General features: G+C 45.7%; 3 protein-coding genes across 3 annotated transcripts; 2 read left to right on the top strand and 1 right to left on the bottom strand.

The window, feature by feature from the left end:
* The first annotated feature begins 2,522 nt into the window (after window positions 1–2,522).
* On the top strand, window positions 2,523–3,596 carry LOC145419157 (uncharacterized). The gene has a single exon (XM_080287397.1). It carries the CDS (start codon window positions 2,523–2,525, stop codon window positions 3,594–3,596), a length of 1,074 nt encoding a protein of 357 aa, XP_080143523.1.
* Window positions 3,597–9,009: 5,413 nt separating this feature from the next.
* On the bottom strand, window positions 9,010–9,420 carry LOC145419003 (histone H3-like). The gene has a single exon (XM_080287254.1). The coding sequence runs from the start codon at window positions 9,418–9,420 to the stop codon at window positions 9,010–9,012; it is 411 nt and encodes a 136-aa protein (XP_080143380.1).
* Window positions 9,421–10,744: 1,324 nt separating this feature from the next.
* Window positions 10,745–11,056, top strand: LOC145419158 (histone H4-like). The gene has a single exon (XM_080287398.1). The coding sequence runs from the start codon at window positions 10,745–10,747 to the stop codon at window positions 11,054–11,056; it is 312 nt and encodes a 103-aa protein (XP_080143524.1).
* The last annotated feature ends 5,022 nt before the right edge of the window (window positions 11,057–16,078 follow it).

The raw sequence follows: 16,078 nt of genomic DNA on the forward strand, positions 1-16,078 counted from the left end.
GAAGCAGGTGTCTCAGTTGGCTCGGGCATAGTGGCGACTGGCCAGGCCAAGCAGAGAGGAAATTCATTCCCCAGCTGTTGACTAGACTCAGCTTACTCACCTACAACTTACTCACCTCGATCTGCTCACTTTCCGTGACAGATCTATCTCATTGATAGACTTGGTCCTACTCTGGAAGGTCTGTTAGGCCCGCCCAGTAGATGCCCTGGTGAGGACGACGCCGAACCCTGAGGCTATATGCACGAGGGGGCCCCGTTCTGGGGTGGTTTAGTACTTACCAGGGTGGGCTTGCTCGTGACAGGCTTAGGGAACTGGGTCACTCCTTTGATCTGGCAAGTGATCACCCCCTTTAGAGGGGGGGGGGGAGTATAGGTAAAAGCCCGAGTTCATTGGTAGGTGGACCTTTTAGGTGGCCTGTTAGGGGGCAATTCTAGGACATAATAATTGATCAACATGCTAACATGCCTAGAATCAAAATAAAGCATAGAAACAGCAAACTTCGCAGTACCCAGTTGGAGCTGCTGGAGCTGCTGTCACAGCACAACATCCCAACATATAAAGTAATTGCTACCAATGACTCTTTGATTCTGCTCATCAGTGATGAAAAGAATGCAGACAAGTTGCTCACTGGTGAATGCAACCAAGATCTTGTTGCTAAAGGGTATGAGCCAGTAATACCACCACAACTAAGAGTGAAGAAGTCTGTAGTAATCAAAAATGTGGATGACATAATATACGAGAATGATGAGGCAGAAATCAAGAAAGAAATAGCCACCTGCAATCCATACTTGCAGGAAGATGACGTTGAGGATGTTTACAAATTCCCTAAATCAAAAACCATTAAAGTAACATTTAAACAAGTTGCTCAAGCAGAAAAAGCTACTGATTCTGGACTTAAAATGTTCTACCTAAGTGTTCCTAGCCACAGAATAAAGCAGGAACAATTCTACCCGATCATGACTTGCTATAAATGTTATGCTGTGGAGGAACACCTGACTAAAGACTGCCCACAGCCCAAGGAATTCCAAGTGTGCTCACTGTGTAGCAGCAGTAAGCATATTTGGAAAGATTGCAAAGCCCACACAAAAACCTGTGTAAACTGCAATGGCATGTCCCAAGAGAAAAAAGGCAGTACAGGAAAAAAGGAAGACAGCAGAACAACAACAACAACAAACCAACCAAACCCGAACCTACAGTGCTGTCACTTCTGCTTCCAGCACTAGCCCACCCAGTGCAAACAACACAGCCTTTCCACAACTTCCTGTTCCTCCCAGCACTATACTTTATTGCATATATGAGGCACATGTCCATAATGCAGCACAACCAGGAACATATGCCACTATACTCAATAATCTGTTCAAAGTAAATGGAGTCCCCACAGTAAAAGCTCCTAACAATCCCCCTTCAAATGACATAATCAACAAACAACTAAACACTGTAAACGCAACAAACACCTCATCTGCCAGCACTAATAACTCAAACACACACAATGATAATGACACTCATAGCACTTCCCAACATACCAACAAACCACAGAGAGCACAAACCCCCCTCCCAGATTTGGACAACAACTCTCCTACCCACCATTCCCGTTCTCCATCACCAAGCCACTCTATTACCTCTGATACCACAGATGTCTCTACTGATGAATCTCATACTGACTCAGATGAGGAGGAGCATGAACAACAACAAACAAATGAGAATGATCACGAGCAAATAAACACAAAAGAAATGACAGGAGCTACCTCATACCATGACAACACAAATGCAAAACAACTGGGAGAAATTACCCTAATCAGCATACCATCAGTCATACAACAGCTCACAAACGGTAGAGTGAATAAAGTAGAGGTTGCACATTCAATAAAGAAAGCCGTCATTAAGATCAGGCATGACACAAAACTGGAAGATGACGCAATCTACCGTCTTTTCACTGAGAACAAAATCGATATACAGACTTGTTCTACATTTTCAGTGGACAAAAACAAACTAAAAACACTCCCACATATCTCTCATGAAGCCTCCACCAGACCAGCAAGGACCACACGTTCCAATAAGCCACAGTTATGAACACCATCAAAGTTATTCAACACAATGTCTTGAATTGGGCCACTCACAAACATACCTTGATAACTGTCTATAAAACAATACAGCCCGATATTATACTTATTAATAGTCATGGAGTCAAGGACAGTGATAGCCTTAAAATCTATGGCTACACTGTTCATAAAAGAAACACTAGTGGCGAGAATAGTGATGGGTCTGCTATCGCAATCAAACATGGACTGACATATAAATTACATGACGATTTTATTACTGACTTCCTTGCCATAACTATACAGACAACGACTGGACCAATACAAATAGCGACTACTTACATTCCCCCCCGACGACCATTCCTCTCCTTCCCAGACGCCCATAAATTACTGTATGACAGTGACCCGACATACTTACTAGGTGACCTTAACGCTAAACACACAGCACTAGGAGACAGATATGACAACACAGTAGGACGAAACATCATGACATTCATTAACAATGGTAGGGCAATTCATGCTGGACCTAACTTCCCCACATTCATTAGACAAGACTGCTCCACTTCACCTGACATCATTTTGACTAATAATCAGGCACATCATCACATATACTCACAACCTGGCCCCATTACCACCTCTGACCACATACCCATTATCCTGACTATCTCATCATCACCCATTCATATTCCTGCATCACCCAGACTAAACTACCGACTAGCTGACTGGAATAATTTCAGGACTACAGCAGAGAATGCCCTCCCAGACACAACCCCACTTGACAACACGACTTTAGAGGACATAGACACAGCGTTAGAACAGTGGTTCTCGGCAATTAAGACGGGGATTGCGGCCTCAATACCCATGACAACAACAAGAATAATAAACGCACAAAGACACTCACCTGAATTACAAGCACTGCAGACACAATACACACGACTGTACAACCTAGCCAGACGACAAGGACTGACATATGACGAATACCGTGAATACAGACAAATACAAGAACAAATAAAAACACTTTGCAGACGACTCACCAACGATCACTGGAACCACAAAATTTTACAGTTGACAAATAAATATCAAGACCCTGCAACATTTTGGAAGGAAATAAGACTACTTAAAGGAACAGACAAACAACCCACTCCATACATCACAGATGAACAAGGTAACAAAATTCATGACACCCAAGACCAGTTGGATCTTTTCACTCAACACTGGAGAGATGTCTTCCGCATCTCTGATGACGAAAACGACGACTTTGACGATGACAATGAACACAGAATATTACAACTTTTACACGACAACAGACACAGGACATACCCACATGACACAGCAGACTTCTCCAGACTGACGCATGACAACCCCCTCATCAGACCTATCACTATTGTTGAACTCAGGGCAGTTGTTATTAAAACCAAAAACACCGCACCGGGAAGATCAGGAATAAACAAACAAGTAATTCAAGAGTGCTCCCAGACATTAATTGAAAGACTCCTAGAAATATTTAATGCTTCATTATCAGCCGGTTATTACCCAGACCGGCTGAAGGAAACTCCATAATAACTTTAATTCCCAAGTCCAACAAAAAGACCATGACGCCAGCAAACTTTCGACCCATTTCACTGCTGGAAGTTCCTGGGAAAATGTTTGAAAGGATAATAAATAACAGACTTAGACATTACCTGAAACAAACAGACTGCACAATCCAAGACAGTATGGCTTTAGACCACGCCATGACACCACAAAAGCCATAGCCATCGCGTATGAAACCATTGCCCAGACTTTGTCAAATAAACATCAATGCTGCCTGGTCCTTCGGGATGTCAGTAAGGCATTCGACAAAGTCTGGCATGATGGCCTTAAACCTAAACTCTTATAACTTGACCTTCCATTAATACTAGAAAAATTCCTGTGTGATTTTATTACTGATAGGACGGCACGAATAAAACATAAGAACAAAATAGGGGACATAATACAACTTGAAAGCGGGGTGCCACAAGGAAGCGTCATCTCTCCCACCCTTTACATCTTGTACACGAGAGATATGCCCCCTCCCCCACATGACTGCCTCGATATAATGTATGCCGACGATGTCACACAAATAATAACATACCCAGGACGCTCGAAGGCCATGATGGCCAATAAAATATCCCGAGAAATCGCAAGAATAAATAATTATGAAAAACTATGGAAGATCAGAACAAATCAAAATAAATTCAAAATAATTCCTATAGCACAGTTCAACATGCGGAATATCATTGTAGACGGGGATATGATAAATACTACTAATGAGGGCACTATGCTGGGCCTTACCATCACCTCCAGAGGTATCATTAAACAGGCGAATAATATAACTAACAGAGGCAAAATCATGCTATCAAATCTATACCGCTTCCGTTCACTATCTGTTAAAATTAAAACTCACCTAGCAAAAGCGTTCCTCCTCCCAGTCCTCGAATACCCTCCAGTGCCACTAAACATCATATCAAGAACACAGAAACTTAAACATCAAAGGATACTAAACAAAGCTCTAAGGTTTGTATATAATGATCGTTACCCTTACGATCACACTACCATCCAGCTACATAACAACTGCAAGCTAAATCCATTAAACCTAAGAGTACACAAAAGAGCAACTAAAATATGGACAACACTGGAAGAGGCCGGGAGTATTGAACAATTTATCAACGGAGAATATAGGCGGACGCACCAGTGGTTCCCCAGCTCCCTGCATAATTTGCAAGAAGATCCAGACCCCTTATACACAGCCTGAAAAAGAAAGGTACATTAATGAACAGAAATATAAGCACCAAACCCTCCTACTCCGCTAATCCCCACACCGTAAATCCCTATCCCGTTTAATCCCCCACCACCCCGCTATAATTCCCGCCTGTTTAATCCCCCACCACCCCGCTATAATCCCCGCCCGTTTAATCCCCCACCACCCCGCTATAATCCCCGCCCGTTTAATCCCCCACCACCCCGCTATAATCCCCGCTACCTCCCCCCGCTACACCGCCTACACTACCGCATTCCTTTCCCGTCTTCACTACGAAGTATACCGCATTCCTTTCCTCCTCTACCTTACCCTCCTCCTCCCAAGAACCCGTTAGGCCACCACCCCCACCCTTACCCTACCACCCTACTACCCCAGACCCCGAGGCTATAAACTTGTCAGCCTCAGCTCTCCCCACCAGAAAAAAAAAAAAAAAAAAAAAAATGAGGTGTAACCGAGACCAAATAAGTGGAATCGGCCCTCCAAATATATAAAATATATAAAATAAAATAATAAATAAATAAACAGATAAAAAAGATGTATGAATGTTTGTGTCAATATGAAAAAAAGGAAAAAAAAGAAAAATAAATAAATAGATAAATAAAATAGAATAAAAAAATAAATAAATAAATAAATAAACAACATCAGATGAAAACAAAAGTGAATGCCACATTTTCACCAAACACAATACCACATATGAGGACACCTGCAAGCCATCAAGCCCTCTCTTGCACAAATAAAATATTGAGATGGGAGCAGCGAGAATCTATATATAAATAAACAAGAACATGATCAGCCACAGCAATGGGGACAGCCCCCACACTTTCTTTCTCTGACTTTCTTTCTTCACTTCCCCCACACTGTTTTCTTACTACTTCTTATCTTCTTTCTCTCGCTTTTCTATCCCAAGTATAGTATAGTCCCCCATGTCGACTCAGTCTCTCGCTCGCTCCCGCACCGTGCACATAGTACCGTCTGACTCGTCAGCGACGCCATGCCACCCAAGACCTCCGGAAAGGCTGCTAAGAAAGCTGGCAAGGCCCAGAAGGCCATTGCCAAGGGGGACAAGAAGAAGAAGCGTAGGAGGAAGGAGAGCTACAGCATCTACATCTACAAAGTGCTCAAGCAGGTCCACCCTGACACCGGCGTTTCCTCCAAGGCGATGTCTATCATGAACTCTTTCGTGAATGACATCTTCGAGCGCATTGCTGCAGAGGCTTCACGCCTGGCACACTACAACAAGCGTTCAACCATCACCAGCCGGGAGATCCAGACGGCCGTCAGGCTGCTCCTCCCTGGCGAGCTGGCCAAGCACGCCGTGTCTGAAGGCACCAAGGCTGTCACCAAGTACACCTCCTCAAAGTAGAGAGGTTACGCTCTTGGCCATTTCAACATTTCCGGCTCCAATCGGAGCCACAAGATTTTCGATAAAAAGGGGAAAGACAGACTTACAAATTATCCTCTCAGGAACTCTGGTTTATCGACCTTTTTCTTCTCTCTCTCTCTCTCTCTCTCTCTCTCTCTTTCTTTCTTTCTTTTATCCCTTCATGTCTTTCTTTCTTCCTTTTATTCCCTTCATGTCTTTCTTTCTTTTCTTTTCCGCAACGGTGGTTTGGGATGGGCACGTAGGCACAATCGAAATGTTTTGAACTAGGGTTGGGGGTTAAAACAATAGACAAAATAAAAGAGTAAATATGGGCGTGCGCGCATTCTGGTTCATCTGGAGAACCAACAACAACAACAACGCACCGTCGCCCCAAGAAGTGACGGCACAGTTTCAGATTGCTTCGGTCACTCTCCACTCCCATACGTTCTATGAAAACAGTGAATATAAGGTAAACATTCAATGCCTTCATCACGTCATGCCAAATAACGTATTTATTATATCGCGAAAATAAGGATGTAAGATGAATAACAGGAGGCAGTGATATATTAGATGGTAACACTTAGTTATCTTTCCCGATTTGAATGAATGTGAAATGTATTAACTTCGCGCGCGGTGGCCAGTACGCCTATAACTCCCGGTCACTGTTTTTTTTTTTTTTTTTTTTTTTTAATAAACTCTAATGTCCTGCTCAACAGAAAATGCTTTGTTGGAAGTTTTGAACTCAATAATTTGTTTATGAACCTCTGCATTTTATTACTCTTGCGAATCGATTATGCACTGAGGATATCAGACACTGACAGAAGGTAGCATTCTCCAAGGAGCTCCGACTCTGATGTACGGTAGGTTTTTTTTTTTTTTTTTCCCACCGATAGCCCTCTGTCTTATATGAAATAATCCGGAGATTGTTCTTCATGGGAAACTGGCCAAAGGCAGTGTAATAACTGCATGTCCTTGAGTGAATGTTATCTCCTTTCGTGCGTGTTGATCGAAACATTTAAAATAGCTTACTGGCTTACGCCTCCTTCCCTCTTTCTGTCGTCGTCCATGGAGACATTGGAAACGGAACTAAATGACTTGAAATTATTCCCTAGTATTGTCAGGGAAAATTATTTTATAACTAATAATTAATCATTTCCAATGTTCATTGAAGCTCCCTTTGTTCAGTCTTACGCTACCCAAAAATCACTGCCTGTTACCATGCTAGATTTGAACTCCACAACATAATTATTCCCGACTCTCCCTGAGCGACAGTTGTGAAATATCAATTAGTTCCGTTTACGAATTCCTATTATCGTAACTAACCAACTGCTTCCTACAGTAATTTGGAAATATACAGATAACTGGTCATGGATTTATTGTTTTTTGTAACAATTTTACGTATTAGGTTTCACCTCGTACAGATATAAGGAAGAGTATGGACACTATCGCTGACCGAAAACTTCTGGATACTCCGCCAGCACTTCTTAGGCCGACTGTACCAACCAACACACTCAACAGGCGTACAGTAAATACAGGCATGACATCGTATCATGCATATTCATGTCAGTCTACAATCTGTACGTACATACACCAACACATGTGCACAAATACATTTATACTGTATACGCAGTGACCTACACATGTACGTACACACTAAGTCATGCTCACATACACACAAGCCCTCATACGTCCGTACACACAGACATACATGCTCACAGAGGCACACACATACGTACGGTATAAACATACAACCTACATACATACATACATACATACACACGCTCAACTGCAGGTAAAAATCGATGGGTTCAGGTTCACTTTCTCTCTCTCTCGCTTTCTCAGTGTATTAACTGAAGGATTTACCGTGCGTTCGTGGCCACTGTCAAACCTTCATAACGGGTACAGAGACTCTCCTAATATGCAGCGGGAATGCCTTTCTCCTTGTTCAAACCTGTGTACGTTTATGAGGGCGTGACTGAATCGATCAGGAAGTAAACGAAACAGGCAAATAACGACAACAAAAACTGCGACGTTAACAACAGATCAACAAAAGAAATAAACGAATAGGCAAGTTGCCCCTCCTCCCCCCCCAAAAAAAAAAGGAAATGAATGATTGAAAAAATGATGAATGAATGAATGCATGTATGTAACTATATAAGTACAGTTCATTCGTCCGTTTGTGTGTGTGTGTGTGTGTGTGTGTGTGTCCTCATACGTCCGTACACACAGACATACATGCTCACAAAGACACACAAATACATAGGTACAGTATAAACATACATACACGAGCACAACTGCAGCAGGCGAAAATCGTTGGGTTCAGGTTCACTTTTTTTTTTTTTTTTCCAGCATAGTAACTGAAGGATTCACCGTGCGTTCATGACGGATAGAGAGCATCTCCTAATATGCAGCGGGAATGCCTTTCTCGTTGTGCAAACCTGTGTACCTTTATGAGGGCGTGAGTGAATCGATGAGTAAGTAAAAGAAACAGGCAAATAACGAAAACAAAAACTGCGACGTGAACAACAGATCAATAAAAGAAACAAACGAATAGGCAAGTATTCCCCCCCTTCAAAAAAATAAATAAATAAATAAATGATTAAAAAAACAAACAAACAAACAAGAATAAATAAATGCATGTAGGTAAGTAATGGAGTTCATTTGTCTGTGTGTGTGTGTGTGTGTGTGTGTGTGCATGCTTCGCTGCGGAAAAGCAAGAGCTGATATATGGAAACCTAAACTGAGGGTCTGTCATCATCTCTCTTTGAAAAAGGGTTTTGGCCCTGAAAAGGGCCGAGATTTCTTTCGATCGAGGTGAGGGGTCTCTCGCCTTAGGCGCGCTCGCCACGGATGCGGCGGGCCAGCTGGATGTCCTTAGGCATGATTGTTACACGCTTGGCGTGGATGGCACACAGGTTGGTGTCCTCAAAGAGATCGACCAAATAGGCCTCAGACGCCTCCTGCAGAGCCATGACGGCAGAGGACTGGAAGCGCAGGTCAGTCTTGAAGTCCTGGGCAATCTCACGGACGAGACGCTGGAATGGCAGCTTCCTTATAAGCAGCTCAGTGCTCTTCTGGTAACGACGGATCTCACGCAGGGCCACAGTGCCAGGCCTGTAACGATGGGGTTTCTTGACGCCGCCGGTGGCAGGGGCGGACTTGCGAGCGGCCTTGGTGGCCAGCTGCTTGCGAGGGGCCTTGCCCCCAGTGGACTTGCGTGCAGTCTGCTTGGTACGAGCCATGGCTGAGCGTGACTGAGGGAGCGAGAAGAGCGAGAGTGTTGGCGCACCGCGCTTTTTGTTTGTTGATATTCGCCCCGCACATGTAGGGGCACGGGCAAACAGAGAGCCCGTCAGGGAAAAGTCGGAATTAAGCTCTCGAATCAGAGCAAAGCGGGAACAGCAGGCTGAAAGACGAGGGGAGCGGGAACAGCAGACTGAAGGACGAGGGGAAGGCGGCAGGGGCAGGGGAAGGTGCGATGGTCGGTGGTGAAGAACGGCTGGGCAAGCACCTCAAGGCTGCTCATGAGAGTCAGAGACGTCGGTATACTCTGAGTCGTGATCGATATCCTCATACAACTCCAGCTCCCCCGAGTCCCTAAGGCGAGGTGGAACGCCTATATGTGAGTCTTGAAGGAACTGGCTGAGAGCTAGAGGTAAACCGCGTTCGAACCTGGCGGCGAGGAGCTCACGAGCATCGTCTGACTCGGCAGAGGATGGCAGAAGAAGGGCAGGTGAGAGGCTTGCAGGCGGCGGATCGGTGGTGGAAGTTGTGAGATCCACTCCCTCAGCAGCAGGTGGAAAAACTGGGGGGGAAGGGCCCTCGACATCGCGGTGGTTGGGCGAAACGGGGACGGCAGCCCTTTCCCCCTCGGCTGCAGACGGCAGGGCATGGATCTCAGCAACGGTGGTGATGGTGTCCAGCTCCATGGCCGTGATCGGTGCCGGGTCGGTAGGGGGAGAGGCAGACGAGCCAGTCGCCCTGTTGAGGGGTCCATCCAGGCACAGCCGTTTGCGCGGTGTACGGCGGGGCCGAGGTGGAGGTGGCCGGGACTTGGGCTGCGCAGGAGGCCGCCGGGGACGACGATCTGGGCGAGGGGCTGAATGTGTGTCTCCGACAAAGCTCTGGGGGATGACAAGTCTTGGTAGCCCGTTTTCCTCAAAGATCTGAGGGAGGAGAACGTGCAAGAGAGCCTTGTCACCCCCACAGAAAGCCTGTGCCGTAGCGACACACATCGAGACTAGATTAGTCTCCCCAGAACACCCAGGATCACGAGACTGGCGCCTCTGGGCCGTGGGGCGCCGCTGTGCATGGGCAGAGCCCTGCACAGCAGCACCTCCCGGCCCAGTGACGTCTGTAGCCTCGGGACCCTTGGGTGACTGACGGAGCCGAAACTCCACAGCCTCACCCTCGCCAAGAGAGCGCCGAAGGTGTCGGGGGTTAGGTGCAGCGATCCGGAGACTGTGGTTGGCGAGCGGGGTCGTCATCACTGTTGGTGCTGGAAGCGGAGCGGACACTCACCACTACTACTACTACTACTGGGTCTGAGCAGCAGCTGTAGACACTATGACTGGTCGAGGCAAAAGCGGCAAGGGTCTGGGCAAGGGAGGCGCCAAGCGACACCGCAAGGTGCTTCGTGACAACATCCAGGGCATCACCAAGCCTGCCATCCGTCGTCTGGCTCGTCGTGGTGGCGTGAAGCGTATCTCGGGCCTGATCTACGAGGAGACCCGCGGTGTTCTCAAGGTGTTCCTCGAGAACGTGATTCGCGATGCTGTCACCTACACTGAGCACGCCAAGCGCAAGACCGTGACCGCGATGGACGTGGTGTACGCCCTGAAGCGACAAGGGCGCACCCTTTACGGCTTCGGCGGTTAAGAGGGTGCGTGCCTAACTGCATGGCACTATTCCACCTGGCCACGGCAAAGCACACAACAACAACAACAACCCCCGGACCTCTTTTAGAGATCCACACCTAATTTCTGTGAAAGAGAATGAATGAAGGCATAGTAGTCTCAGTAAATGCAGACGTTGAGCAGGTTAGCTAGCACCATTTTTTTTTTTTTTTTTTTTTATGTAACGGATATGAAGACATGTAATGCAATCCAACCAACTCTTTACCACACCTAACATAACCAACCCTAACCTACCTGAACCATACCAAACCCTCTCTCTCTCTCTCTGGCAGTTATAAAAAAAAAAAAAAAAAAAGGGGGGGGTTAGGCAACTGTCAATTTTGCTTCTACATCTTCTAATTTTAATGGACGTCTGCATACATATACATTATCACTTATTTTGCTGGGCCATTGCTTTCTCTGTCCCTCTGATCTCCCCCCCCCCCATTTCAGGAAAGCTTTCTCCATACCTATCAGGGCAATTTCCATCCTGTTGCGAGAGCATCTCCTCTGCTGTGCTCCGGGAGTCGCCTCCATAAATCGTGAAGGCAAATCCCACTATTCCAAGGTATTTCTGCCTTCATATGCACGAGCAGCAAACTTGAAGGATGCACCTAGAGAATAGAAGACACAGTCAGTCACGTCAGTGAGGCACCACACACACAGTGCATGATATGAATGCCTAAGTGTTAGACAGACAGTATGTCTGCATATGAACAAGTTATCCCTTGAATTTGTCGCTGTCACGGCCGTTTTCTCTAAGTGCCAAAACCCACCAACCACCCATCGTACAAGCATTGCATCAACCGCCATACAACCGCTGAGGCCTGAAATCAAATTTAAATGGATCCGGTTGGTACTTGCACAACCGCTAGTGCATTATATAGAAGAGGTGGTCGAGAAGGTGGCTGACACTCGCCTCCCAACAGTTTCACTAAGCAGGCCTACACTGGAGCTCGCAGTTCGATGGCTGCTGTTGCTGCTGCTGCTGATGATGATTATTATTATTATTAATCTTGATGATGATGATGATGAATGAATGAATCAATGGATGGATGAATAGATAGATGGTGGTGGTGGTTTTTGATTTTATAGGAACTAGTTGTTGTAAAACTACTGCTAATGACGAGAGAAATGAATGAATTGTATTTTCTTAATTATTCCTCTTATTTGGGGGTGTTAAATCCACCATGGTCGTCACCACACGGATAATATAATATATATATATATATATATATATATATATATATATATATATATATATATTGTTACGGTAGCGCCAGCCCGGGGCTATCACCAGACAACAAGGTAGTTTTAGATGATCGGCCTCCACTGCGTTGTGAAAATAACGCAAACCCCGGCACTCACACTCCGTAAACTAGAGAAAAACTGCGCAACGGAAGAATTATCACTTAAGTACGCAACACTCTGTACTTTGATAGTAACAAATGGAACAGCCTACCTATGGATCTAGCCTACTATCGTCACTACCGGAAATAATACCGCCCGAGACAGTCTACAGGAACACCTCCCACTTATTTCCGGTGGTGACGAATTTCTACTTAACCCGTGTCCAAGGGGGAACGCAGTTGATAGCTCACGATAGTTCTCACTAGCCTTGTGCAAGGAGATGGGATTGAACTGTGTAGGGGTTAGGGGTGTGTGTGTATGTACGTGTGTTGGGGAACGTTAATAAAGGCAGCGAGAGGACCACGGTGAGCCAGACTGGCCCTCCAAAGACAACACGGTCACAAAATCAAATAAATTAGCTACTTCCCTCAGTCAGCAAACAAAAGAATAAAATAAACTTAAATGAAAACGCCAGCCCGGCACAAAAATGACTGGGGAGAGAGTGTACACACACACACGATACTGAAGCTGGTTGGGAAGACACTCCACTGATGCTAGGCTCGTGTGCAGCCAAGCGTGAACGCATGAATCAGATTAATAAGGAACTTAAATTCGTGCCCCTCTCTCTCTCTACAATGAATTGGTACTTCTAATGCAAGCAAAACATCATTAAATATACTGGTAGCTCACATAAGACAATCAAAATACTCAAATGCATTCTCAGCATGGTATTAAATAAAATTGCCCTCAGTGGCAGGAACGAAAGAAACAAAAGAACTTGTAACACTCGCTAATTTAAACTCCGCGAATGACACGGATACTGCATAATCCCCTAGCCCAGCTGTAACGGCTACACCCGTGGGAACGGACAAGCGGACAGCGTAACACGCCCTTCCCCAAGGGAAAATTTTGAGCCCTGGATCAAAATTTTCGAATCAAGACCCTGACCCCTCCCTGGATAAACAATCAGCAATTACGTTATCATTCCCTTTAATATGCCTAACTTCTAAATTGTGCTCTTGCAAAAGTAAACTCCAGCGGGTCAAACGCTGGTTCTTAAATTTAAACTTGTTCAAAAACTGCAGGGGATGATGGTCTGAATAAATCTTGATCACAGGGCCAAAAGGGGGCAGGTAGACAGCAAAGTGTTGCAGGGCCAGGATAATCGCTAATAACTCCTGCTCTATGACGGAATAGTTCTTCTGGGCTCTATTAAACTTCTTTGAGAAGTATGATATTGGATGTTCAACCTGGCCCTCATCCGGCTGCATCAACACTGCTCCTACCCCTACTCGGCTAGCATCAACTGCCAGCACAAAAGATTTGTCAAAATCTGGTGCACGCAATATAGGGTGGTGGCACAGCAGAGACTTAACAGTAGTAAAAGCTTGCTCACACTCGGCTGTCCACTGCCACTTCTTATCCTTGCGCAATAAGTCAGTAAGAGGGGCAAGCACTGTGGAGTAATTTCCAATAAATCTTCTGTAATAGCCGATCATGCCCAAAAATCGCTGGAGGGCACGGCGACACTGGGGTGCTGCAAAGTTGGAAATGGCATCCACCTTAACCCGAGGTGGAGCCACTTGCCCATGTCCTACAACAAATCCAAGGTACTGGACCTTAGCACGTACGAACTCGCACTTGTCCAAGTTGACTACTAAGCCAGCTTCCTCCAACCGCTTAATGAGCATTTCCACATGATCAAGGTGCTCCTCCCACTTGGTGTCATAAACAATGACATCATCGATGTAAACGACACAATTAGGTATGCCATCCACCACTTTATCCATAAGCCTCTGGAAAGTGGCTGGAGCATTCTTCAATCCATAAGGCATCACCTGGCACTGATATACTGCACCACTGACAACAAAGCTAGCCACTTGTTTAGCCCGTTCCGTCAGCGGGACCTGCCAGTATCCTTTTACTAAGTCAAGTTTGGTGATATAAGTGGCATTTCCCACCTTGTCCACGGAGTCATCGACCCGAGGCAAGGGATAAGCATCGGTCTTAGACAGTGAGTTAACCTTCCGGAAGTCCACACACAACCTAACCTTCCCATCTGGCTTCGGCTGCAAGGTAACTGGTGAACTCCACTCACTGAAACTCCTCTTGATCAATCCATGGTCCAACATATACTTGATCTCATTATCGAGAGCTTTCTGTCTGACAGGGTTGATGCGGTAGGGAGCTAATTTTACAGGCTTACTATCCCCAACGTCAATGTCATTAGTAGCCCAAGTTGTCAATCCCGGTGAATCTCCAAAAACTTTCGGATGTTTCCATAATCTGTTGCACAGCTCTTCTCGCTTTACTGGATCAAGGTGTCGCAATTTCTCCACCAGAGCTGCATAACCATTGCCCTCTCATAGGTCAGCTGGTAACATCTCATCACGAATAAGCACTTCCTCCTGCTCCTCCAACCCACTACCAACCGCCAAAACTACAGGAGTGCTCTTATCCCTGGTTCCCTCAACGTCCACTCCAAAGTCACCTTCTAGGGACTGTGGCTGTAACCCTGGTCCACTACTCACATCACTGGCACCAACAGCTCCCTCCACAGCACGTTCCTTTGATGCCACGTCCTCCCTTCCCCGTCCTTCGCATCCCAGGTGAGAGACAACAGCAGTCATCCCACAATGAGAATCAACTGGGCGGTAGTATGGCTTCAACATATTAATGTGGCACAACTGAGTACTCTTCCGCCTATCTGGGGTAACAATTAGATAGTCAAGTTCCCCAACTCTCTTCTTCACAATATAAGGACCACTGAATCTAGCCGCTAGAGATTTTCCTTGCATGGGCAGGAGTGCCAAAACTTCATCTCCTTGCTTAAACTCACGACTTCTGACCTTCTTATCGTAATGAGCCTTCATTTTCGCTTGAGCCCCGATTAGATGGTCACGGGCAAGCTCTAAAGCGCAATGCAGTCTCTCCCGAGTGCGGCAGACATAGTCAAGCATGGATTCCTGGTTGCCAGATTTGTTGTTACTCCAGGCCTCTCGCACCACATCCAAAAGACCACGGACTCTGTGCCCAAACACTAACTCATTGGGTGAAAACCCTAATGACTCAGTTGGTACCTCTCTCACTGCAAACATAACAAAGGGTACCGCTAGGTCCCAATCCTTTCCACTATCATAGCAGAAGGTGCGCAGCATTGTCTTTAAGGTCTGATGATGCCTTTCCAGGGCACCTTGTGACTGCGGATGGTAGGCACTGGACAAAATGTGCTTGATGCCCAACTCTGTCATTGTCTGCTTAAACAAATTAGATGTAAAATTCACTCCACGGTCTGACTACAACTCCTTGGGCAGGCCAAAATGAGTAAAGAACAGGATAAGTTGCTTGACTACTGACTTCGCCTGCATGCTTCTGATTGGTATAGCCTCTGGGTATCGCATTGTAACATCCATTATGGTTAACAAATACTTGTTTCCAGCAGAAGTAGGAGGTAAAGGGCCCACGATATCAATGATTACCCGGGTAAACAGAGGTTCAACTGCAGGAATGGGAGTCAAAGGGGCCACAGGAAGAACTTGATTAGGCTTGCCCACTATCTGACACGTATAACAGCTCTTGATGTACGCAGCAACTTGTCCCGGCATACTTGGCCACCAAAAGTTATATCTTAAGCGCTGCACTGTCTTTCTATTTC

This window comes from Coenobita brevimanus, chromosome 117 (assembly GCF_032717465.1).
Source record: "Coenobita brevimanus isolate Jiangsu-jjx chromosome 117, ASM3271746v2, whole genome shotgun sequence".
NCBI lineage: Eukaryota > Metazoa > Arthropoda > Malacostraca > Decapoda > Coenobitidae > Coenobita > Coenobita brevimanus.